This window comes from Chelonoidis abingdonii, chromosome 25 (assembly GCF_003597395.2).
Source record: "Chelonoidis abingdonii isolate Lonesome George chromosome 25, CheloAbing_2.0, whole genome shotgun sequence".
In the NCBI taxonomy this organism is placed as follows: domain Eukaryota; kingdom Metazoa; phylum Chordata; order Testudines; family Testudinidae; genus Chelonoidis; species Chelonoidis abingdonii.
This window is the reverse complement of record NC_133793.1, coordinates 5,821,275-5,847,187: the sequence shown is the minus strand read 5'-3', so window position 1 is coordinate 5,847,187 and position 25,913 is coordinate 5,821,275. Positions and strand designations below refer to the sequence as shown.

Genomic DNA, 25,913 nt, shown 5'->3' with positions numbered 1-25,913 from the left:
GCCCTCATGCGGGGCTTTAACCCAGCACCCACCAGGAGACAGGCCAGCACAGACCCTCCCCCGGTTTCCAGCTAAGGCATCACCACACAGCCCCCATGTGATGCACAGCACAGCGCCGTCGGGGGTGTCCTGCTCGTTGGAGGGCACGTGGGCCGGGGAGCGCCAGCTCCTTGGTTACGGCACGAGGGAAGCCTCAAGCCTGGCAGATGTTCAGGCCATTAGCTCCTCCTTGCCCGTGCTTTGCAGGGGGTCCCTGCCACCTTTGGGCCATGGCTCCATGATGCAGGGTGCTGTGTGGGACCAGGCCACGCTGCCCGACCACAGCCACCACCTCACACACACGCTCCCCCACCCTTGGGTGCTGGGGCAGCTTGGGCCCATGAGCATGCAGCGTGCAGCCACCAGGTGGCACTCGCCTCTTGCTTCCTTGCTGCTGCAGAAATGTGAACAAGGGGGCGGGCGGTGGGGCGACACTGTAGGTAAACCACTGGCTGCTCCATGGGGCTGGGGCTGGCCTGTTCCCACCATGGCCTTGCTGCTGAGTGCCCCGCCCCCTTCAGGCCTCCCCCAGCATTGCTCATTTGGGGGGGCGGGGGGCAGTGAGACACCCTGCCAGGCCAGGTGTGTCTTTGGGAATTGCTAACCAGGCAGCTGCAGGAAGAATAAAGCGGTTCCCCGGGCGTCCTGTTGCCAGTGTGGTGCATCGCACCCCACAGTGTTGCTGCAGCCACAGCACGAATGTGGACAACACCGCACCCTGCCACACCCCCAGCATGCACACACGCACTTAGGCACACACGGTGCACAGCTCCAGCAGTGCACCTGTAACCGCACCCCCCCCCCCCCGAAATACCTGCACTGCCAGCAGAGCTACAGAGCGCACACACACACACACACACACTCACTCTCTCGCTCTCTCTCTGTGCCAGGCTCAGCCGAGGCGTGTAACATGTGGTTGCTGCCTTTAGGCCTAGTCTTGCTAACGCCTACAGAGGGTAGGGCCATGGGTGGTGGGGGTAGGCAGGGCAGGGGGAGCTGCAGCAGGCCCATACCTATAGAACTGTCCATCAATGGGGTGCCGGGCGCCTGCCCCAGGTGTGGCTGGACAGGTGTGCGCTGGCCCATGGAGAAGGCTAGTGCAGCATGTGGCTCATCTGCATAGTGCGGCCAGGGCATGTGTGTGTTCAGGCTGTGGTACCAGGTGTGCTCAGGTTTCTCTCCTGCGGGGGCTGACGGGGGCTGTCGGCTCACCTCGCGTAGCGTGGCTGTGTGTTAACAACATCTAACAACTGGCGCTAGAATGGACACGCTCCCCTCTCCACCCACTAGCATATCTGGCCGCACGTTCCTGGCACGGGCGCTGCGTGTGCGTCGGACCAGGGTTTTCCAGCGGTCACTGTGTCCTGGCAAAACAGGAAGCAAGACAATGACGGGCCCTTTATCTCGCCAGCGCATTTGGTCTAGGTGCTGACCTCATGCGGGGGGAAGAGGGAGGAGGGGCAAGGTGAGGATAGCAGGGCCCTCCCCTTTGCCCCCTCGCGTCGGGGGGACAATGACAGGCAAGGGTGTGGGGGGGGGGTGGCGGCAGGGTGTGTGAGGGGCTGTTGAGGGGGCATGGCACCTGTTCAGCTGCTGCTTTGCTTTCAGTGGCAGAGGCGCGAGCCCGAGGAGCCGCGCTCTGACGGCTTCGCGAGCCCCTGCCCCATGGCTCTGCCGCACCCCACCTTGGCAGAGCCAGCCTGTTGACGCGCACAGCCATGTCCCTGCACCCACATGTCACAACCAGTGTCTCATGCATTGCGTGGCCCTGCCCCCACTCCCCCCAGCAGGCATGTGACGAAGGCTGTGTGCACGAAGCTGCCATGACCCTGCAAACAGCCAGCCCGTGAGCTCCTGGCCCTGGGACGAGTGACCGGGGTGTATGTGGGTGTGGTTAGGTGGCAGTGTTGCCTCAGGACCAAGCCCATCGGGATGGACCTGATCCTGGGACATGCTGCGGGCTGACAACTCCCCTGCTGGCAACGGCAGCCATGCGCCCTCAGCGCTGCCCGGGTCGGGGTGCCACCAAGCAGCGCTGGGCGCCTTGTATGCCTATCGCAATACCAGTGCTGCTCCCTGCCCCAGCAGGCTCAGGGAGGGGGTGCTGGCCCTGTCTGCTCAGGTGGCTGCACAATGTGCCCCTCCCAGGCCAAGGATCAAAACCCCCAGATCCCCTGCCCCCCCAAGTGCCATGTGAGTGCAACAAACCAGCAGCACACGAGTGTGAGGCCATGCCACAATGGAGCTGGCTCTAAAACCTCGGTGAACTCGGCCCCCACCTGTTGCCACAAAACACCCCTCGCCAGCACATGGCAGCCCCCTGGGACACCGTGCTGCTGGTGGGACGGACTCAGGCGCTTAGCTATAGGTGGCTTGAATCCGACAGCCCAAGCTCCCCCACAGCCCCTGTGCCTCATCCCTGGGACCCGAAGGCTTTTGGGCTGAGTTGTGAGCATCTGCTGGGACACAGACAGACACACACTCTCTCTTTCTCTCTCACTCCAGCAAACAGGTTTTTTGTTTTTTTTTTTTTTTGGGGGGTGGGGGGGGGGTTGGGTTTTTTTTTTCTAGGCTCACTGGGGTTCCTTCCCCAATGTGTGTGGGAGTAGGTCCCACCCCTTAGTAGTGGGGCCAGGACACGAGGGTGAGGAAGTGAAATGTGTGGAGCACGAGCATGTAATGTTGTTCCCTTGGCGTGGGTCGGAAACGAAGTGGCTGCAGGGCACACAGCCAGCTTGGGTTATGGAAGATGAGGGGGTTACGGGGTGTGGGAAACGACTCGTGGGGCAGGGACCCGATGACAAAGTCCAGAGGGCGTGGGGTGAGGGTGGGTAGGGAACATCCTCTCGCAGGACCCGCTCAAGGAAAACCCGAGAGGTGGGCGATAAGGCAGCCCTCCTGGACCATGTGTAGGGGTGGGGGGAGGGCTGAAGGGTGGAAAGCCCCATCCAGTCCCCCACCGTAGTCCAGGAGGTCTCCGATTCTGGTAGCTTCAGCCAGGACCAGCTTCCGGCACACTGAGGGGGGCTCTGCCACCTGCAGGGGGGGTTAATGAGGCAGAAAGCCAGCAGCTTTGCCTTCATAAGCCCTGGTGGGGTAGCTGCAGCCATGCGAAGAATTCCCTGTGTCAGGCCTGGGGTGCTTGCCAGGCCTCGGAGAACAATCACAGCCAGGAACCAGGGGAGTGGGAGTGGAAAATCCACGGACAGAGCAGGAGCTGCAAAAGGAAACGCTGCTCAATGGTGTGGCAGGGTGGTGCGAGGCCCCGGTGAGGGGCTACGCTGCACCGATGGTAGTGAGGGCTCGGATCCTGAGGAGAGGTCTCCTGCATGGCTGCACAGAGGGCAGACCTGTGCCTGCCCATGCCTGGGCTTGAGCGCCTGGAGCTTGGCCCACAGGGAAAGCACGTGGTGCCACGTCATGGGAGGGGGAGCCAGACGCTCCTTCATCCAAGGGGTAACGGCAGCAGGGGAGAAAAGAAAACTCTCCAGTCTCCCCCTGGCACCTTTCAGCTCCCCATGGGGCTGTCCTAATACCAGGCTTCCCACGAGCTCTTCCCTCCTCCTCCTCACCCCACATGCAGCGTCCCCCCTGCAGGGTAGGCCAAGCCCGCTGTCTGCTCCATGTTCAGCAGCAGCTTCTCACTACCTACAGCCCTGCAGCCGTACAGAGCACCAGCCAGCGACGAGCCCCGAGAGCAGCGCCCAGCAAAACCATGGCCTGGTTCCTTGATCCAAGAATGCCTGTGTCCCAGCTAATCGAGGGACACAAGCCTTGTCAGACTGGGGGCCGGGGGGCAACCACGCTGGTATTTTGTTGCTAATAATAGCCAGTTGTGACAAAGTAGGACTGTTCATAATGTCTCCTCTGAATACTGTGTGAGTGCCTCAGTTTCCCCTATGCATTTCTTAAGTCTCTAGGAGGTGAGAGTGTTGCAGAGTAAAGGGCCAGTGCACATAAATGGCCGATGCTCTATCTCCTGGCAGCTAATGGCAGGGGCCCTTCCCCGCTGCAAGGGGATGCTAAAGGCATGAGAGAACAAAGAGATCAGGTGACCTCCTGGCCCGGGAAAGAGACAAAGCCAGAGAAGAAGGGGCTGGAGGGGGTTGGGAAGTGAGGGCAGATGTGGGGGTCTGGCTCACTGCCCCCAGAATGGACCCGGCTGAGGGGTCCCGTTCTCTGGACCTACAAGCTCTGTTTTAGACCATGTTCCTGTCGTCTAATAAACCTCTGTTTTACTGGCTGACTCAGAGTCACGTCTGACTGCGAAGTGGGGGTGCAGGACCCTGTGGCTTCCCCAGGATCCTGCCAGGGTGGACTCACTGTGGGAAGCACACGGAGGGGCAAAGGATGCTGAATGCTCCAAGGTCAGACCCAGGAAGGTGGAAGCCATGTGAGCTTGCCCTGGAGACAGTCTGCTCACAGAGAGGAGGCTTCACCAGGGTCCAGACTGGCTTTGTAGGGAGCAGTTCCCGAGCATCGCCCAGGGGCTCCGTGACACCAGTACCAGCTGGGTCAGAGGAAAGAACAAGGAACCGTCCTGATGGACAATTCTGGCTTTACGGGGACTGACTGTTGCAAGTTTGAGGTCGGCTTGTGCCCGATATTGCAGCAGATAGAGGTAGAACGAGATGCACCGGCTGGAAGATGAAGCCAGACACGTTCAGGCACTAATTTTTAACACCAAAGGTGATTAACCAATGGAATGTACCAGGGGACAGAGGGGAGGCTCCATTGCTTGTAGGCTTTACATCAAACAGGGGAGCAGAGGTGTCTTTCTAAAACGTGCTGTAGCTCAGCTGTGAGATATGGCCTTGATTCAGCTGTCATCAGGTGAGCTCTGTGGGATGGGCTACCCAGAAGATCAGTGTGATGAAGTGTGAACGGTCTTCACGTTTTCTCTGAGTGCTGTGTGGGTGCCTCAGTTTCCCCTATGCATTTCTCAAATGTCTAGGGGTGTGTGATTGTTGCAGAGCCCTAGAGGGACAGTGTGATGGTGTCTGCATAGAGAATGGTTGACACTCAGTCTCCTGGCAACTGATGGCCTGGGCCCACCGCTGCAAAGATGCCAACTAAAGGTGTCGGAGAACAAAAAGATCAGGTGGCCTCCTGGCCTGGGAAGAAGACAAAGGGAGAGGAGGAGCTGAAGAGTTTTCAGTTTGGAGCTGGCTGGGAAAATGGAGGGGGGTTCAGATGGGGCTCTGGCCTCCCTGGGGCCCCCCAAAATGGACCTGACTGCAGGGGTCCTGTTGTCTGTACCTGCAAAACCTGTCTTGGCCTGTGTTCCTGTCGTCTAAATAAACCTTCCGTTTTACTGGCTGACTGAGTCCTGGTAAATCACAGAAAGCCGGGAGTGCAGGGCCTTGTCTCCCCCAAACTCCGTAACAGTCAGACTAGCTGCTCATAATGGTTCCTTCTGGCTTTCCCACCTCTGAATCGATGGCTCAGCCAGGCCGGGGCTGGCTAATGACCCCCAGGGGTAGCCAGCGGCAACCAATGGAAAACAGGCCCACTTTGTGGGCAAGAAAGACACAGTTGTGCTGGTGAGAGGCTTCAATAAATTTATGTACAAATAATAAAAAGCACAATAAATACAAAAGGTTCTTAAAATACAGCCCCTCCGGACAGCCCGACCGCTAGCTAGGCAGGTAGATTGCAGGCTCGTTTTGTCTTTAGATACAGACTCACAGCCTGGCCAATGCAGAGTCTACCACATCTCGGACACCAGCTCTCCTCTCTGACGCGTGGACGGGGACGTTGGTCTGAGAGCAATTACCCTTTGGATCAGGAGCAAGAGACACACAGAGCGCCTCCCTCCCCTGCTCCCGGCCGAAGCTGTGAGTACAGCAGCAAACATTGCAATGTGTAACATTATCTACCAGTGGCCCTGATCCAGCTCCCACTGAAATCAAAGGGTGTGTGTGTGTGTGTGTGGCGGGGTGGTGCTTTGCCACTGACATCAGTGGAAGGATAAATTCCCCAAATCAAGGCCCTTGGTAATGGACATTTTCCTGCACTGGGCCCTTTAGCACCATAGGGAAAAGGCAGATTCTGTGCCTGTCCTGGAAAGTGACAGCCAGGGGAGAAGTTTAGATTACGTGCCTGAGTCGTATGGCTTTACGCTGAGACATCTCCCAGCTGGGCGCAGTGCAGAGCTGCCCCTGGCAGAGAATTCTGGCCTGAAGCCAGCTGCATGGCTGGTGGAAGAACACCATTCCTTTGGGGCCCTGTGTTAGCTGGATCCATGACTAACACACAGGCAGTAAAGGCACAAATGTCCCTTATATGAAATTCACTCCAGGCCAGCGCAAGTGTGGAGGGCAGGCTCAAGTGACCAGAGGCTCTATGCTACCAAGTCTGCACAAGGGCAAATTCCATCCCCTAGTGAGCAACGCCTGCTTGTGCACAACACAAAGGCACGATTGGCTGTGCAAACACGGGGATGGGGTGTTGCACGTGCTCTCACACAGAGCTCTTTAAAGGCTCAAGGCTTTTGAGAGATGAGCTGGCTCTGCCCTTAACTTTAATGCCGCTTCTTGAACAAGGGGAAACAGATCCCAGTGCAGCCAGGAAGCTGGAGGGCTGGGCACAGAGAGGGAAGGAGGATTTCACAGTTTTTAATGATTTTTGCAGCTAAGCTCTGAGCTGGACAATGGGGATTTGCTGAACGGGGGCTGCAGCTGGGCGGAGAGGGCAAAATAACTCCCAGTGGGTAAGGAGGCCTAGGCAGGACAAGCCATCCAGCCTGGGGAGCATCACAGAGGGGAGAGGAAACCCGCACCAGGGCCTGGGAGAGAGTTTGCCACAGAAATGCCGCATATCAGACACTGGGTTTCAGCCCTGGGTCGAGCCAGGGGGCGGATCCAAACAACCCTGATGCTGATAGGCACCTGCTGCCCTGCGTCAGTGCAGAGAGCTGCCTGTTCACGGGGTCTCACCTCTACATGCTCAGAGCCCTTTGGAGCCAAACAGCAATTCCAGGGCTGCCCAGCCGGGGCAGAGAGCAGCCCGCGGGCAACTGGAGCAGCAGCCGAGTGGGATGTATGGCAGCAGAAGTTTCCAGCAGGGAGTGGGGGAAGGTTTCCTAGCTGGTTACTTTGCTGGTAGAGTGTCCACCCCAGGGAGGAACCAGAATCCCACCAAGCCGCCTCTCCTCTCAGGCCTGCCCCAGAGACCAGTGCAGGAGGGCTCTGCGTCCCCCCTCCATCCTGCCCCCACCCACCCCAGCGCAGCTCTCCATCTCAGCCTTTGCTTTGATATCTCTGCCTCTGCGGCCAGGCCGGTGCCTCGCCCCCCAGGTTCCCACTCTTGGAGCGGTGCCTGGCTCCTCTGCTGGAGCAGGCAGCCTAAGCCCCCTCCCCGTCCCGCCGCTCCGGTCAGGCGGAAGCACTGGGCTGTTCTAACAATCCTCTGCCTCTTTGACATGAAAGGCTGCAGCTTACTGTCACGACTCGGGCCGCGCCGCTGACAGCGCCAGCGAGGGCATCAAGCGCAAACACCCGAGCGACCTCAGGCTCCCAACAATAGCCTGTTTAGCCAGGCCGGGATTAGGCACTAAGACCCTGCCGGCCGGTACAAAGCATGGGGCCATGGTTAAAAGCCAGGGGCCTGGGGACGCACTTTCAAGTGCTCAGTACATATAAGATACGGGCCAGCGCACTGCAGCCTCGGTGTCAGCAGAAAGCCGGCCTTGCCCAGGTCCCAACAGGGCTCCGCGCGAGATGGGGGTTGTTTGGAGGTGAGACGCTGAGAAGCAGAGCAGGGGGCTGTGGAAAGGCTGGGGGGACGGGGTGTGTGGGAAATTGGGACCGTGGTTGGAGATCCCATGGGGATTGGAGTGGGACTGGGTGGGAGACCAGAGTGGGCTTCCAGGGATGCGAAGTGGGGACCTCAAGGATGAAGAGAAAGCTAGGGATGACCACGGTGAAGAATGGCAGCATGTCAGTTACTCCCCTGCCCCAGCCCAGCTCCATCCAGGCAGCATGGCTGGTGGTAACCCCTGGAGACCCAGCTCCTTGCTAATGCGGGAGGCTCTCAGGAAAGACTGTGCCATCTCCTCGCCCAGTGGCATGGAGAAAAGGGGAAAACCCCCTGCCACTGGGGTGACAAGGGTGTGGCTTACTGGCACTCCTGGCACTCTGCCCCTGGGGAGATGAAAGGGTTAACTACAGGTTGGTCTCTGGAGAGCTGGAGGTCCAGGAAGCCCTAGTGCCCCCTCTGGATCTCTGGGGAAAAGCCCAGCGATGGGTGACGGGGCTGGGGCAACGGGGGTCCCCAGGGTGGCGGCAGCATTCCCAAAAGGGTGGGGCAACAGACCGATCTGATTTCCACATGACGGGACCCAAGGCACCCCAGCCCCAAACTCTGCCCGAGTATCATAAACAGCCCCCAGTCCTCACTAAGGAGCACCCCAAAGGGGACCAGGCCTGGGGGTCCCAGCATGTCTCCGGCTAGGGACTGCTCAGGGCCGAGGGTCCGTTACCAGGAGAGGATGAGGCCCATGTTATGAAGACATTCCTTGGTGGCAGCTCCATGAGTCCTCAGGGATCCTCCCAGGTCCCCGGGGTGCCAGGCCTCCCAGAGCCCTACTAGTCCTGGGAGAGGCTGGCAGCCGGCTGGGGATCCTTCGGGGTCCCTTGGGGGTAGCGACGGAGCCAGAGTCTGCTGCAGCTGCCTGTGGCTGGATCCAGATCACACATGGAGCACGTTGGGGCTGTGGGAGGAACAGCCTCCCCGTGCCACCCAGGGCCACCCAGCTGGCTCACTTCCGGCGCCGCATGTCCTCCATGCTGACGCGGCCCCAGACGCCCACCACAAAGGTCTCGATCTCGCACTCGTTGGCACCCCGGGCGATGCGGAAGTAGCCGCCCTCTCCCCAGTGCTTGCCCCAGGAGTTCGCAGCCACCTGCAGGGAGGCCAGAAAAAGACATTAGAAGACGTTAGCAGCCGAGTCTGTGTGTAGCATGTGTGTACAAGGACACAGCCATGCAGACACACGCATACAGCCAGCCAGATGCACACAGCCAGATGCACTCACGCACAGACATGCACTCGTGCACAGGCAGCCGCACACGCACACAGCAGTAACCTGGAAAGCACCCTTTCCCTTCCCTGGTTCTGACCCAAATTTTGGAACAACTGAAGAGACTGCCCCGCAATGGCTCCATCTCCGGTTCTGCGCCAGCTGGAGCCCGTGCCAGCTGGGAATTGCCGATCTGTCCTGGGGAGACCCACAGCCCAGTCACACACGCTGAATAAAGCTGCTGGCTCCTGATCTGAATCCTGAGCCTTAGCGTGCCCATGTCTGTTTCTAGTGCCCTAGGACACAACAAACCTCCCCGCCCCTGTGTGAGATCTACAGCCAGTCTCAGGACCGTAGCTCAAGGACTGGCCCCATGCTGAGGGAACATGGCCTGGGGGGGCGGGGGGGACTGGTGGCAATTCTGCAGCATCACCAGGACTCATGAAGCCGTGCAGCACCGGTGGGACGCTAACCCTCCCACCACTCTCCACCCTACCCACGCAGCCCCCAGCGCAGGGGGGCTGTGATTATAGAGGGGTTTCACTGCCAGCGCAATACTCACCCAGTACTTCTGAGTCTGCCCCTGGGGCGTCCTCACTTCTCCCCACCTGTGGCAGGATCGAAAGGAACAGATGGTTAGAGGCAAGGTAGGGGTCTGATTCTGGGTCAGGCCGCGACCCACACAGCCTCAGCCCCAGTGGATCCAGCTCATCTGAGTCCTTCCTTTTCATGTGCTCCCACCCTTGAGCAAACCCAAGGGGAGGGGATTGAAGACTTGGCCCACTCCCCTGGACCCGTCCACCCCTTGCCTTGTGCCCCAGGGCGAGCCAGAGGCAACTCCACTTGGGAGCCCCTCTCCCATCACGTGCTCGGTCGTGGTTCTGAACTGCGTGGAAACCTGGCGCTGCTCCACTCTGCTCCCCAGCGTGGGGCTCAGGACCTGGCCGGCTGGTTCGTTTTCACAAGCTGTCGTCTGCAACGCTCCCGTGAGCAGATGGAGAGAAAATAAGGGGGAAGGAACCGCCAGCTCCTCACCTGCCTGCCCAGGGCTTGCTCGGGGCGTCAGGTTTTTCCTTCAGGCCCCAGCTGGGCTGTTGCCTGCGGGTCTGTTTTGCTCCTGGTGTTGGAATGGGTAACCACGGCAATGCTCGGTTTACTGTCAGTTCACCGGGTTGGGGAGCAGGCTGGAGGGGGCCCGGGGCCAGGGGTTTGTTTAGCTTTGCTGGTTTCCTGGCTCGCAGAGATGGCACAGGGCCCTGAGGTCACGGCTCCCGCCCAAGGGCCAAGCTCGCTCCTGGAGCCCAGCCAGGCAGAGTTAGCGGGGGGAGGGGGGGCGTCAAGTGCTAAGGGATGTGAGAGCCAGGAACAGAGGGGGCAAGTGCTGGGCAAGCTTCCCCTGCACAACTCTGCCGGTGCCCCTCACTCCCAGCCCCCTACTGCGCCAGTCCTGAGCCCCGCACAGCTCTGCCAGTGCCCCTCACTCCCAGCCCCTGCTGCACCAGTCTTGAGCCCCACACAACTCTGCCGGTGCCCCTCACTCCCAGCCCTTGCTGCACCAGTCTTGAGCCCCACACAACTCTGCCAGTGCCCCTCACTCCCAGCCTCTGCTGCTCCAGTCCTGAGCCCCACACAGTGCTGCCGGTGCCCCTCACTCCCAGCCCCCTGCTGCGCCAGTCCTGAGCCCCACACAGGTCTGCCGGTGCCCCTCACTCCCAGCCCCCTGCTGCGCCAGTCCTGAGCCCCACACAGCTCTGCCGGTGCCCCTCACTCCCAGCCCCCTGCTGCGCCAGTCCTGAGCCCCACACAGGTCTGCCGGTGCCCCTCACTCCCAGCCCCCTGCTGCGCCAGTCCTGAGCCCCACACAGGTCTGCCGGTGCCCCTCACTCCCAGCCCCCTGCTGCACCAGTCCTGCGTGCCCCTTGCACCCTGTAGCTCTGCCAGTGCCCCTCACTCCCAGCCCTCAGCCCTCCGCATTACTATCCAAGCCCCAGGCTCAACCCCTCTCCAACCCCAACCCATAGTTTTCCTGCTATTCCAGTCCTGCAGCCAAGTGTGCCAATGCACCTCAACCCTTATCTACAGCCCCCATTGCTGGCCCTGGCCTGGCTGATACAGGTACTAGAGACGCCGTTCATTTGCCCTTCACTCTGTCACTCCAAGGGGGAAGGTGGCTGCATTAACTCTCTCTGCCTTGGGTCTCTCACGCCCCCTTGGTACTGCAGCTGGGCCAGAATATACAGGGGCAGCTCAGGGCTGGCCCTTCCATTTAGGAGACCTAGGCAGTCGCCTAGGGTGCCAGGATTTTTGGGGGCGGCATTTTGCAGCTCTCGGTGGCAATTCGGCGGTGGGGGGTCCTTCCACGCTCCGGGTCTTCGGCGGCAATTCTGCGGCGGGTGCTTCACTCATTCCGGGACCCACCACTGAAGTGCCCCGATGACCGGGAGTGTGGAAGGACCCCCACCTAGGGCGCCAAAAACCCTGGCGCCGCTCCTGGTGCAGCTGCCTTTATCCTGCTCGGGCAGGAGCTGAGTTCCAGGGTGCTGTGCACCCCCAGTGCCTGCTGAGGGAGCTGCAGGAACCAGACTTGCTTAGGTTGAGGGGTCTAACTCCAGCTGTAGGGGTGTGGCTATTGGCCCCCACCCTGAAACCTTTTGGCCCCGCTGCCTGGCCTACCTGCAAGAAACCAGGCAGATACGGGCAGACACGGCTGGAAAGGGACCTGGAACATTTCCAAGTGCTTGTTCCAAGTGCCCCAGCACCAGGGGCCAAGTCACCTCGTGGCAGCAGCACATCAGCCCAAGCCCGGGCCAAGCGGCTTGCGGGCCCAGGAAGTGGACAAGCCAGGGCAGCTACCCAGAGGTGCAAGCACAGCGAGCTTGTGTCCTTTGTGTCAGCCTGGCAGCGCCTCGAGCGGGTGGCGGAGGCTGACGTGCTATTCTTGGCCCTACCTGCTGAGCTGGCTCAAACCCTGCTAGAAACAGGACATTCCACCATTCCCAGGGCTCAGCCCGGTCTTGTTCTGCATGTCCCGCATGCTGGCTGGGGTGCCTGTTTCACAGCTTAACAATCCTCCCTGGAAGGGCTGCGGCTAAGGGATTAATGCTACAGATTCCCTGTGCGATCTTGGACACGTGCTTCAGTCTCTCAGAGCCTCAGTTCCCCACCTGTGAAATGGGGGCATAATCCTTCCTTTGTCTGCTTGGATTGGCTCCCACTCCTGCTGCGCCTGGCACAACGGGGCTCAGATCTCACCTCGGGCAGCTCAGTGCTCCTGCAGCATAAACTACAAACACCGATCTCTTCTGACCCCCATGCTACCCTCCTTCATGCCAGCCCCTCACCCCTGCTCCAACCCCTCCGCCCCACCCTCGATAACTGCTCACCTGCCTGGTGTCGGACCGTTTGAGCCGGCTGCATCCCCGCCTCCTGGCCACACTAGGCAGGCCAGCCTGCTGTCCGCTCCCTAGCCCGAACCCATTCCATTTGCCGCTGCCTTCCCCGGAAGAAGGTGCCTGACCAGCAGGCAGTAGCCCAGGGCTGCAGGGGAGCTCAGGTAGCTAGCGGCAGTAGTGGGTGTCCCAGTGGGAGCCCCATCACTAGGGGGCACTGTAGACCACACAACCTTCCTCCGGCGGGCACAGCTGGCCTCCAGTGCGGCTCGATCGGTGCAAACCTGGGGTTCGACCCACTCCTCTCTGAGTGCCGCAAAGTGCCGGAGCGTGACTCATTGCAGGCTGGGCCCAAAGCACAGGACCCGCTTCCCCCTCCTTTCATCTCTCCCCCTCACGCGCTTCCTCTCCAGCCCAAGGAAGGGGAACTCCCTTCCTCCACCGCAGGGAAAATGTCTTCACAGACCGAGGGAGCTTTTCCCACGAGCAGCACCCAGAACTGACTCAGTGGAGGGCTCAGGCAGGACCAGGAGTCAGGGCGGGACATGCTCCCAGCTGGGCCATCTGTGCCATCCTGGGGACACGGACGGGTGGTGCCAACGGGGGGGGGGGGGCAATCATTTGGTGTAATAGTGAGAACAAGGCAGGCGGAGAGGGCTGTCAGCGCATACACCACCCACCAGACAGGTACCAGGGTCCGTACAGCCAGAGCTGCTTCCCCAGGCGCAGGGCGTGCTGGAGTTACTGCATACTCCTTGCCCCTCTGACCATTACTCCACCCCCGATCCTGCACCCATGAGGGGCCAACGGGCCTTTTGCCATTAACTGCCTTAGGGGCAGAATCCCGGTACCAGCCTCCCAAGCTGCACCAGCTTTTCACATCTGCAGCCCCAGCTGCTTCTAAGCACAAACCCAACACCCAGCCTGCAACCGAGCCCCGCAGCCTGGTGCTCTGCACTTAGCGCAGAAGCTCAGGGGTGGACCGGGGTTGAGGGGCACCAGCAGAGCTGCACACGGGGCCCCAGGATGGGAAGAGCAAAGGGCAGGGCAGGCTGGTACAACTATTCCAGCCTGGACCAGGCTCTGGCAGCCTCCTGCTCTCACAAGAACTAAACCCAGCCTGTGTTTTTCTTAAAGCAAAGGAAACGTGTCTGTTTCTCTCCTTGGCTTGAACTGGCCCAGAGAGGGCACCAGGGTGGCAGATGGGAGGCACCAGGGCCGGACCAGGCTTCTGGAAGTGCTGGGCTGCAATTTGTCAGGCTGGCTCAGGCTAGGGGTCTCTAGGGAGACTGTTCTGCCATGCAGCCCCCACCCCACAGAGTTCAGTGGCTCCCAGAGACAAGTTGCCCACTCCCGGGACACTGCCAGAGGAAAAACTCTCAATCTCCTCCCCCCAGAGGGGAGTGGCCCTGTCTGGCTGCCATCCTTCCTCCGGCCTCCGCCCTCCCCGCAGGGCCCCGCAATGTGCTTTGGTTCCTCATTCCAGGGAGAGCGCCGGCCTGGCACGCGTTCAATGCCACTCACCATGGCCCCCCTCCCTCCAAATACACAGTGCCCTGCCCCTTCAGCAAACAGCCCAGTGCCTCAGTGTGACACTTCCCCCCGCTACACCCAGCCAGCCGCCTCCCACCAACGCCCCCTCACTCTAGCCTCAGTGCGCACACCCGCACGCCGCCCTTGCAAACACCAGAACCGTCCTCGACACCCCACTAATTTCACACACCCATCTCCTTCCCCGACACCGTCTCAAACACCCACATAATCCTGCCTGACACCTCTGGCACGCGGGGGCTGACACAAAATTGCTATGGCACGAGAGGCCCTCTTTACCCTGTGATTTTCACTGAGTGGGTGCCGTGTCTCCGGTGGTGCTCCGGCTTCCCAGCCATCACCGGCGTGTGCCGATAGACTCCACTCTTGTACACAAAGAAATCCTCATGAACCTCCATGATGGCTGCAGACGGGGAAGAAAGAGCGGTGTCACCACGGGGTGAGGGGACAGCTACATGTCATCTGGGAGTGCAAGGCCCATGCTGCCCTCTTCAAGCCAGATTTCTTTCCCAGGTGATGCCCCTCTATCATCTGGTGTTGACAGCTAGGTGGAGGGAGGTTGTATGTACTGCACCTTTAAATTTCCTGAGCCATTTTGTGAGAGGTGGAGTTAATGCAGCATGCTCGGCAGAGACGCACACACTGTGCTCTCTCCCCCAAGCAGACTTGACTTTGTTCTTTGTTGTTTGGTTTAAATGGAAAGTCAGCCAGGCTGAATATATAGGGGAGTCTAGTGCAGATGCGGCGAACACAGCTGGGTTTTCGAGCAGGCTTTCTCCCTCCCCTTTGGACTGCCCTTGTCAAGGGAGCTTTTACAAAATTTATTATCACACCGATTAAAAATCAAACCAATGGGAATTTGACAAGGCCGCCCAGAGGATTCAGGGGGCCTGGGGCAAAGCAATTTTGGGGGCCCCTTCCATAAAAAAAAGTTGCAATACTATAGAATATTATATTCTTGGTGGGAGACTGTGGGGCCTAGGGCAAATTGCCCCACTTGCCACCCCCCCCCCCCCCGGCAGCCCTGGAATTTGAGATCAGTTCCCTGCAGTTAATAATTGAACATGGTCCGAGTGACGCGCAGCCCCCATTTGTGACAAGAGAGCAGGATGGGTGCCCCAGCACCAGAGATCATTAATCAGCTTAACTGCGGCTTTACCAATCACACAGCTTGTTAAACATTAATCAGCCTGGCCCTGCCTGCCAAAGGAGGGGTGTACCAGTGTGGGTATCCCGTGGCGCTGAGATGGGGAGGGGAGGCCACTAGCTAGCCTGGTAGGACATTTGAGGCCTTTGGTTTTCCCTTTTTACTGATTTTTACTGAAAATGTTCCGGGTTTTACAAAAGCTAGTATTGGGCTTTTAGTGAGTTTTCACCTGAGTTTTGGACCACTCAATTACAGGAAAAACCCAACAATGTTAAGAAAATCCAGTACAGCAGAGTTGTGTTTAGGTTGTAATAGGTTAGACAAAGTGTACCCGGGAGGCTGTTAAAGTAAGACCACGGGAGTGCGTGTGACCCGTTAATGCGCAATTCATGAACTAACCCACAGGACGCAGCAGCTTTTACTTTCAATGCTCTTACTTTTCTCAATTTGCTGCTGCTTCTGTCCTCCCGTCTCCCAATAGTAATCCTGGTATTGACCCAGAAAACTGTGAAGCTAATTTTTTGCCACGGATTTTTGATCCTTTTTTAAAATGTTTGTAATAAACACTAAGACAATCCTGGGAAATTGTAAAGAAAAATAAAAACCGAAAACCAATGGCCTTTGGTATATTCCATGAAATGGACTCACAACAGATTGAAATACAGACGGACCATTTTTTTAAACCGTTGAAATGAACACTTGCAAAGACAAAATGCTATATGGCGGCTGCTGTGAGTCTGTACGCTGCCTGGAACAATGGTGTTTTGGCTAGCCCTTAATGAACAGGATTACTAATAGGTCGCTCAGGCCCATACCTGGGCATCATCTTGGATTTGGCCTTCTCTATTGTTATGTATTATAATTTGTATTGTGGGACAATTGTGGGGCCCTGAGTCACAGACCAGGACGGCGTTGTGCTAGGAGCTGTACAAACACAGTACAAAGAGATGGTCCTTGCCCTAGACTCACACCCAGGCTGCGTCTAATTCTTGCCCCCTCTTTCTACATGATGGGATCCTGCTCCCTGAATCAGGAACGGGTCCCATTTGCTGTCCCATTGGGAAGTACATGGTATGAAGCGTGGCCTCAGGCAGCTAACACTCAGGATGCTAGCCCCTGCCGAAAGGGCCAGTTCTCACACCATGCTCCCCACCACAGCACCCAAGGGCTGGATTCACAAAGCACCTATGCCCAAAATTTAGATCCTCAAAACCCTGCTGAGCTGCTGCCTAACCCATGTTTTCACCAGGAAAGTCCCCTATTTATCAGTCGGCCGGCTGAGCTGCTCTGTGCTTAAGCCCTGATGGGATCCTCGAAGCCCAGCACTTGAGGTTAATGTCTCCCCTGCCAGCTCTACCCCGAGGTCCTGGAGACAGGTGCTGGATGTGGCCAGAGATAGCAACAGAGTGGCAGCCGCCAGAGGGACTTGCCCCCTTTGGCCACTCCCAGGGGGGAGAAGGAGCAGCCCAAATAGAAGCCAACCACCTAGTCCCCCTCCTCTGCACTAGCCAGGGACTTGTAACAGGGTCTGTGGGAGAGGGAGGGGGCTCCCTGGGGCTGGAAGGGTAGCAGGGTCTGTGCCAGAGTCGGATGGGGAGGGGATTCCCTGCACCAGGTGGTGGGTGGATACAGTCCAGCTGGCGCATCCCTTACCTTGCACAGGCCCATTCTCCATCAGCTCCTTCATGATCTCCTTCTCCTGCAAACACAGAGCAGGGTTGGGTCACACCCGGTGCGGGGTGGCAGTGGCAACTGGGAGACCCTGGGCTTTAATCTCGGCCTGGCCCTCACCCCACCCCTCCAGTGCCCTCCTGCTGTCCCTGAGCAAGTGGGATTAACCTCCAGCCTCCTGGGCCAGCCCAGGTCCAGCCAGCATTAACCGGGCAGGGCGGCGGCACTTACGCTGGAGGAAAGGCGGTAGGCGGGGGTCGACTGGTAGATTTCGTTGGAGTGGGTCTGGGGATTAGGGCATCGCTGGGTGGCTTGTCTCTTCCCTCTGCCCGTGGAACGACTTTGCATCATGCAGGGCCGGCCTGCGGAGGCGCTGTCCTTCTCCCGGCTGGTGAAGGGGTAGCAGCTGTCAGTCACCACCCTGGGGAGGCAAGAGTGGGGGGGTAAGAGAGGGATGCACAGTGGTAGGTGGGACCAAGCGCCAGCCCCAGCCCACGGGCTGGCCCCCGGCACAGGAACGATGGGCCGGGGAGGGCTGGGATGCCCGATGCAGCTCCAGGATGGCTTGACCGATGTTGGCCCCATCTCAGATTGGAGGCGACCGTGCCAGGGGATGGATCATTCTCTGGGCAATGCCAGCCTGTTCTTGGGCCCAGTGCAACAAGTCCTGCCCTCTCTCTCCCCCCCTGGTTTTGCCAATGCCCCTCGATCCCAACCCATCGCTCTTCTGCTGTTCCCGCTCTGGGCTTCCCACTCCCGGTGCAGCTTTGACAGTGCCCCTCAGCCCCCCTGCTATATTCCTGCCCCCGCCACACACAGCTCTCCATCTCCACAGCCGCCCCACTCTCCAAGCCCTGAACCCCCTGACGCAGCTCGGCTGATTCATTCCACCTCTGCCCTGCAGTCCCACTCCGGCGATCCCTCCCCTGCCCAAAGCTCTGGTCATCCCCTTCCATCCTTTGTACCACACTCACCCTCTTCTGCGCAGATACCACCAGGCCCGGTCGATCCGGCCCCCGCTGCAGCCCTGCTGGTTCCGGGTGTCGCACGAGATCAGGTTCTGGGGGGACAGGGCGGGCGTCATGTGCCCCATGGAATGGATGGAGATCCTGTCCGATGCTACCGCTTGGAGGAAACTCATGTGGTTAGGAGGTTCCTAACATAGCAGGTACAACTTTTCTCCTTTCCCCCAGCCAATCAGCCTCAGCCCCAGGGGCCCAAGCCTGGCCAGGGGGAAGCTGGCACTTGGCACTAAGGATGGGCCCGTTCTATGCACCACGCCAATGGGCAGAACCATGGAAGCAAGGGGAGGGCGTGGCAGGGGTCTTCCAGTGAGCGGGTACGGAGGGATCCTTCTCTCTGCACCGGCCACCTCCTGCTGGGGGACACAGTCTGGCACCCTTGCCCGACGGGCGTCTTACCTGCCGTGGAGAAAGCCCAGGAGCCGGCGCAATTGCCCTGGTCCAGGGGCTCGAGGACCAACCCGGGCCACTTGTCAGCTGCGTTGAAATGGCTGGGGAGCTGCTCGTTGGTGTCCATGCTCATCTGCAGAGGCAGAGACAGGGAGCCTCAGCGGGCCACAGGGGCTCAGTGCCAGAGCACCAGGGACACCACGGCTGAGAGTGGCTGGATTTCCAGGCTGCATTCAAGAGAGGAGCCCTTCTAGAGAAGATACCCAGGGCCAGCTGAGAGACCGGCCTCTTCCCCTTTCCCCAGGAGCCTCTGCTCTCCCCCCACACCAAAAGCCTCCTGCAGGATCCAAACCTCCCCCAAGCAGGCAATCAACTCCGACCCACTTGGTGGACGTTAAACTGAAGATGGGCTTGTGGTAAAGACACTGGGCTGGGACTCGGGAGCTCTGGGCCAGCTCCTGGCTTTGTCACTGACTCTGCACAGGTCACTTGGACTCAGAGATAGGTAGGTGCCTAACTCCCATTGGCTTGGGTAAGTTTTCAAAGTGCCTAAGTCCCTTCTTCAAAAGGAGCAGGTGTGTAAGAGCCTAAGTCTCTTTGGAAGTCAATGGCTTTGGGCTCCTAATTGACTTGGGTTCTTTGGAAATTTTCACCCTCTGCAGCTCTGTTCCCCAGCTGCAAAACGGGGCCACGAATCCTCCACTGTCTCGTCCTTCTTCTGGCAGTGACACTGCCAGCGCCTCGGGGCAGGGCTGTCTCTCCCTGGGTGTGTGCACCAGTGCGCCCTGAGCTCAGGGTCCGGCTTCTTTGGCTACTGGAACAACAGGCTTTCTTGAAACCCAGCTGAACTGCAAAGGTCCCTGGGTCACCCTCCAACTGCAGAACAAATGGTTGACTTTCGTTTTGGAGTGAATTCCAGGGCAACGCTGCCCAGCCCCCGGCCGGCTGCCAGCCATGCACCGGGGCGGATGCAATTCAAATGCGGAGCATTTATGTGTGATCAGGAAACGTCTCTAAAAATACCCGTGGTCAGGGAGTGAAGGACACTGTGGCCTCAGACAGTGGTCCGCCATTGCCGCCAAGCTCAGAGGGAAGGGCGCGCTGATGTTTGCGCTATGTTCTCTCCTCAGCAATCTCACACCAATAGTAGAGGCGCTCCAAGAAAAACAAAGCCAGGTCATAACAACGGGGACCCTTTTCTCCATCCCCCACACCTTGATGATTTCAAGGTCCCCAGCGGGAGGCCAGATAAATATGAAGTGCTGGGACTGGGGTCAGCACAAGACTATTTCAGGACTCTGGTCTGGCCTTGGCGTTTCCTTCCTTCCTTGGTGGAAAGGTGTGGAGACACCGGAGCATCATGTAAACACCTTGACCGTACAGACTTGCCCCATCCCTGCCATGCAGCAAGACAGTACCCAGCCAGGATCACACCCAAGGTCTCTGACCCCAAAGTACGGGCCTCTAAAGCTCTATCCAGTGAGAGCAGGCCAGGGTGCTACCCGCAGCCTGGCCTGGGTTTGGGGTTGCTGCACTGCTGCCTGCCGGCACCACCAGGAGGCGCTGTTGGGGATGCTGCCCTGAGGTCGTTAATGGAATCTGAACATGCTACTGCCTGGCCACCCCGACCTTTGCCACCCCCACGTCATGGCAACATGTGTTGGGCAGGGGCGGCCCCCACCCAGCTGGATGCAGCCCCCGCACCTGGCTCAGATGAGTACAGGGAATCCCCGAGAATGGGAAAGCTAAATGAAAACTGGCCTTTCCCCCCATTCACACCTCTTCCCGCCCTGGCTTAAACCACCCCTGAGTCTCGGGTCAAGCAGAAGCGCCAAGAGACAAAAAAATAAAATAAAATAAAAATGCAGCAGGCGAACAATAGCGCAAGCTGGAATAACGGCCTGTCCCATCCGCTGACAGCCTGGGTTTCCTGCCTGGCCCAGCCAGCTGACTTCCCCCCAGCCCCCACTGGAAAAATAGCATCTTGCTCTCCAAGAATGTGCTTGGAAAAGAATGAGTCTGAGTAGCGCCTGTCGCTTTTCCACATGCACCGCACGGTAAACTGGATGGGAGCAGAGCCCGGGCGATGTCAGTGTCGTGCCCTGGCAGCCCCTGTCCATGTGTTTGTTCTAGCAGGAGCCTTTGGGGACAGAATGTGTCCGGGGTAATGCACCGTGCAGCAGCCCGGCTTTGCAGACTCAGCAGTGGCACAGCAGGGGCCTGGGGGCCAGCACAGACCTCGCTTTCCAATGGGAAGCGAACAAGAGAAGGAAAGGAAAAGAGTCCAGGGACTGCAAGGCTGAAGGTTCTGAGCTGGGGTTTCCAGAGGAAGAGGCCTAATGAGATCCCCACGGAGCCCCCTCTACAGCATCACTGGCTGCAGGTGAGCAGCACACTTGCGCACGGGTGTGCGCATGCTTCTGGGCACGTCCGCACGCAGGCAAGCATTGTGGGCAGGCAGGCCCTGATAGTGCTCCCCGCCACATGGATTCTCATGGGTTTTAGCCGCAGCTCAGAAATTTGCCTTGGAAGCCTGTGCGGCAAAAGGCTGCCGGTGCGTGAAATCGAATCGGGACCGCCCGGAGCTTCCGGAGCTCGGCAATCATCAACAGCAGAGAGCAGCAGCCCTGAGCCAAAGCATGGAGCCTTTTCCAGCACAAGGGGGAAGGCCCTGCCAGGACTGGGCCAATTCCTAGCTCAGGCAAAGACACCCAGTATGACCTTGGTCCAGTCACTTAATCTGCCCCGTGCCTCAGTGCTCATCTGTATAATGGGGATAATGCCCCCCACAGGGATCAAATCCCAGCTGCAGCCTGGGACGGGAGAGTTGGTCTCGAGTGGACAGGAACTAAACAGCCCAGGATGTAACCCAACGCCCACCCTATTCAAGGCCTGGGCCAGGCAAGACAGACTCACCTGCAGCTCGTTCATGTGCATGACCACGGGGGGTGGTTTGATGGTCCCCAGCCGGTAGCGGATCCCTTCGTCCAGCGTCATCCCCCAGAAATGGCTGTAGTTGGCGGCTCTCCAGCTAGTGAGGGACAGGCACAGGTCCGATTAGAGGGCAGAGCACCCCCGACATGCACACAATCCCAGGCGTGGAAAGCACCACATGGCTCAGTCTGAAGCTGTGGAGCGTTGACCAGCTCCACCCCCTGGAAGTGCTAATTGGGGGCATGAGGGTGTTTAACACAGAGATGGGCCTGGGCTGCAAGGCCCATGTCTGGGCACCTCAGTACTTGGGCAGGGTCAGCGCCAGATTCCTCCCCGCCAAGGTCAGCGTGGCCCATTCAGAGATGTTCACAGGGCTTCGGTTTGGTCCCTGACACAGAGCGGGAGCTTAGCCACACTGTCCTAGGCACTTATCTGGGCCCTGTTACTGTGGCATCAGCATTTTAATACATTCACACTCTCAGCACCTCGGGGAGACAGGGGAGGCAGTGCTATTATCCCCAATGTACAGATGGGGAATGAAGCCACAAACAGGCTAAGGGACTTGACCAAGGTCACACTAGCGGTTGGTATGGAACCCAGGTGTCCGGTCAGTGCCTTAACTGCAAATCCAGCCGTGCTCCCAAGGTGCTAATGGGCGTCTAACAGCATTTTAAAGAAAGGGTTTGGTTACCAGATGCTCACACGTCTCAGGAGCGGTTCCATCCCCCACCCCGCCCCTGATGTGTCAAGGCAGTGGGGCGCAGGGGCTGTAGCCCAGAGGAGGGCTACATTTTTCTAACCAGAAATGGCTCTTTTTTCTAAACTGAAAATTTTCATTCAAAATTGGTTGGCGGGTGGAATTTTTCATTTTTTGCAAAAAAACAAACAAACCACCAAATGTACTGCCTTTTTGGGGGCCACTGGTACCGAAAACATCCTCAGAACAGTTGTCAGGACTTTTCATTTACGAAAACCAGGCTTGGAGGCACAGGGCAGAATGTTAACCCTCCCTTGCCCAGCATTTATCCCTCTGTAATGAACTCTTCCTTCCTCCCACCTTGCGTCTGGCTTGTCTGTATAGACTGTAAGCTCTGCGGGGCAAGCGCTCTCTCTCTCTGGGTGTCTGTATAGCGCCGAGCACAATGGGGCCGTGATCTCAGCTGGGGATCTCAGTGCTACCAGGACCCAAACACTCCCAGCGAACCTGGCCCAGCATTTTGCAGGTTTCTCAGAGCATGGGGCTGCCCCATGGACCCACAGTGGAATGCCAACACCTCCAACCTTCAGGCTTTCGAAGGCCATGGCAAACCGTTCTCCCTACCCTCCCGGCAAACGGCTCTTACCCATAATTCCCTCTGTTGACGGCATCAATCATCTCGCCATCGATGAGGCAGGCGTGCTGCTCGCAGTCCCACTTCCCGTTCCCGCTGCAGGTGCTGGGAAGAGAAGGAGATAAGAGAAGGGTCAGCCAGGGAAGCAGGTCCACTGGGGAACTGTGGGACAAGACCTTGCCATCGGCGCGGGATGGAATCCCTACATGTCTGCCAGTGCTAGAGATCTGTCGTGTGAGGCTGGGACCAGTCGTTCCCTCTCACTCACTCCCCAGCTGCACCCAAAGCCACCTCACCCACGCATTGCCCACGGCACAGGTTGGGGGAGCTACCCTAGGTGGCAGCCGATACTGGATCTCGAGGGAAGCTGCATCCATTGCTGCTCCAGAGTTGTGATTCAGCTATCGGCCTCAGCTCCTGCGCCTTCCCACAACCCACCAACGACTCCCTCCAACCCCCAGCAGCCCATCTGCCTACGCTCTGCTCTGTTTGAAAGCCAGCACTTAAAGGGTTGGATGCTGCCTTCAGCGAAGCAACTAAACTCACTCCTCTGCACCTTTGGAGCCACGTGAGTCTTCAAAACTGAGCCAGAAAGCCCTTGAAATCAGTCCTTGGCATGAGACTGTGACCCGTTCCCCTGCTGGTCCCTGCTGGAGCTTGGAAGGGCAAAAGAGCATGGGATGAAAACTAATGAGGCTGAAAGTTAGCCAGGCTTTTGCAAACATCAATAAACTCTGGAGCTGGGGGAAGGTTCAGAACAGCTATTGCTGCCTTTCCATTAGTTCAGCAACCCGTGTTAAAACCTGGGAACACGAGAGAGTCTGTACTAAACCTTCGGGGAAACCTAGCCAGCCCATGTCTGCATTACGGGTTCGGCAGCAACACAACGCTGTATCCCTGCGGCACAGACAGCAGCAACAGAAGGGGTTTCTCCATCGTGGCAGGAACTCCTGCCTTCCCCTTCAAAGGCACCATTCTTCTATCGCCCTAGCTGCATCTACGGAGCTCTAGGGTGTGGGTTTTTCACACACCCCCGACGTAGTCACCCTGAAATCACTTCTCTGTGGAGATCAGGCCTGGGATGCACTAGAAGAACTGGGGAGGAAAGGAAGAGCAGGCCCTGCTCAGAGAGTTTCAGGCCAGAAGGAACCATCCTGATCATCTCTGACCTCCTGCACAGCACAGGCTACAGAACCGAGTTGCCCACCAGCTCCTGCCGCAGGCCCAGAGCCTCTGGCTGAGTCACTGGAATCCTCAGATTCAACTGCAAGGCTCCAAGTTACAGAGCAGCCACCACTGACTAGTTCAGCCCAGCAAGTGTCCTGTGCCCCACGCGGCAGGGGATCCGCGGGGCTGGAGGGGGGGCTGCAGCTCTGGAGTAGGGTGCAGCAGCAGAGCTGTGGCGTGCTGGCGGGTGGGGAGCATGAAGCAGGCCCCTGAGCCCCCTCACTCCTATAGGCACCAAACAAAACCCATTCCCCCCCACCCCTACACACACCATTCCAGCACCTCTAGTCCCCTGGCGCCCACAGGGAGCTCACACAAGCCTTCTCCAGCGTTAACCAAGCTCCAAGCAATGCTTGGTATTTTCTCCAAGAGCCCCGCTGGTTTTTGCTCCTTTTCCAGGCCAGAGAGGCTGCGCTTCCTTTTAAGGCGAAGGAGCTGCCAGGCCGGGCTCTCTAAGGATAGCCAGAGCTGAGCCAGCAGAGCAGCACTGCAGACCCGGGCCCGGCCTTAACTCTTCCCTCCCTGGGACGCTGAGTGGGAGATCTCACCCTGCCTTCTTCCCAGCAGGGGACGACTGCCCCTCTGGGGGGCAGTGGATGTCCAGTGCTCCTACAACCCTGCTGCCAGGCTCCCGCCGCTGGATGCACATAGGGTGACCAGATGTCCTGATTTTATAGGGACAGTTCCGAGTCTTTTTCTTATATAGGATCCTATTACCCCCCACCCCCGTCCCGATTTTTCACACTTGCTGTCTGGGTGCACAGGGCTGCATGGCCAGGCTGGGCAGGCACCGCTGGCCAGATGGAGGCAGGTGTTCCACTGGGGTGTGGGTAGCGACACCCTCCCGACCCCACCACACCAGAGAGGAGAGAGGGTGGGAACACAGCCGGGGTGGGGGAGAGGAGATATTCCCCGCTTCCCTGGGCAATGAAGGGAGGTGAAGAAAGGAGCTGGGGGAGGGGGTGACTGCTCCCTCCCACCCCACCCCTCCCCTCCCTTGGCCAAACAGTGATCCCCTCCCTCCATCTCACACCGGGCTCCCTGCACCAGCTGCCTGGACAGGTTCTGGGGCCAAATGGGTGCTAAACATGCAGGCTTCTGTATTCCAGCTGATGTCCTTCAGCCACCCCAGGGAGGTCAGGTGGTGGAGGGAGGAGGGAGCACTTGCTCCTTGGTTCCCCCCTCCCCACCAGCTGCCCAGGACCCATGGAGAGCTGTGTGCTCCTGCATCCTGCCCCCTGGCTCAATGGAGCTCTCAGCAACCAGGCAGAGGGAGGGGACAGTTTACAACCTGCTAGAAACTATCAGTGGTTTGAAGAGTAACCAGCCATCCCTCCCAGGGCTCACAGGAGCTGCCCGTCCCTGCCCTGAGTCCCCAGGCAGCAGAGAGAAGCATCTCTGCTCCTGGAAGGGTGTCAGCATCTGTGCCGGACGACAGGGGCACAGGGCTGAATGTGACTGCCCAAGCCCTGGGCTGCTCCTCTCCCCTGCTCCTGGGGTACATGAATTCTGTCCCACCCTGACTCATCAGAAACTGGCTGTTCCTCTGCATTCCCTAGCACTGAAAGCAGTAGCCAGGGCCTCAGGACTCCTGGGTTCCATTCCTGGCTCTGACACTGACTTGCTGTGCCACCTGCTCTCCCTGAGCTTCAGTTTCCCATCTGAAATGGAGAAAAGCCTCCCGCTCCCCGGACTCTTGGGAGGAAGGGATCACTTCACCGATGACCCTTTTATTAAACTATTTCAGATCCTTGCACGGATGGGGTTATAGAAAAGCAAGACAGTCACATCCAATTAACCCTTCCCACCCCACTCCCCCCGAATGCAGCAGCCAGGTCCCAACAGCCCACATGGGTCAAGGTGAGCCCACAGTCCAGCTGGGAGGGAAGCACATCACTGTTCAGTGGGGAAAGAGCTCACCCGAAACAGGAACAACCGTGATAGCCTCCCTGGGGCCAGGGGTCGCAGGCTCCTCTCTCAGGCCTAACATTCCTTGTGTGTGTTATAACCCCAGGGGACCTTCCCTCCCCTCTGCCTGGCGATCGCACTGCTGCCTTGCGCCCGTGAGGCAATGGAAAAAGCCAGAGTTCAAATTCCACGGCCTCCCAGATGCTTTCCAAGCCCTTCGCTCCCTCCTCCTTGCTGTTTGGTCGCTGCACACACGGGGGTGCCCTGGCTGCTGGAGCATCT

General features: G+C 58.7%; 2 protein-coding genes across 2 annotated transcripts in view; one reads left to right on the top strand and one right to left on the bottom strand.

The window, feature by feature from the left end:
• Positions 1-15,579, top strand: part of COL16A1 (collagen type XVI alpha 1 chain) — a 136,885-nt gene extending 121,306 nt beyond the window's left edge. Inside the window, exon 73 of the mRNA XM_075060881.1 lies at positions 15,564-15,579. The gene's annotated coding sequence lies outside the window, so the exon portion shown is untranslated. The remainder of the gene's footprint in view (positions 1-15,563) is intronic.
• TINAGL1 (tubulointerstitial nephritis antigen like 1) overlaps positions 7,332-25,913 on the bottom strand; it is a 29,661-nt gene continuing 11,079 nt past the window's right edge. Inside the window, exons 4-12 of the mRNA XM_032802700.2 lie at positions 22,509-22,601; positions 21,148-21,262; positions 18,241-18,364; positions 17,794-17,944; positions 17,051-17,240; positions 16,802-16,847; positions 14,281-14,404; positions 9,624-9,669; positions 7,332-8,944 (exon numbers count right to left, since the gene is read on the bottom strand). Coding sequence (XP_032658591.1) covers positions 8,801-8,944; positions 9,624-9,669; positions 14,281-14,404; positions 16,802-16,847; positions 17,051-17,240; positions 17,794-17,944; positions 18,241-18,364; positions 21,148-21,262; positions 22,509-22,601 — 1,033 coding nt within the window. The 3' untranslated portion in view covers positions 7,332-8,800. The remainder of the gene's footprint in view (positions 8,945-9,623; positions 9,670-14,280; positions 14,405-16,801; positions 16,848-17,050; positions 17,241-17,793; positions 17,945-18,240; positions 18,365-21,147; positions 21,263-22,508; positions 22,602-25,913) is intronic.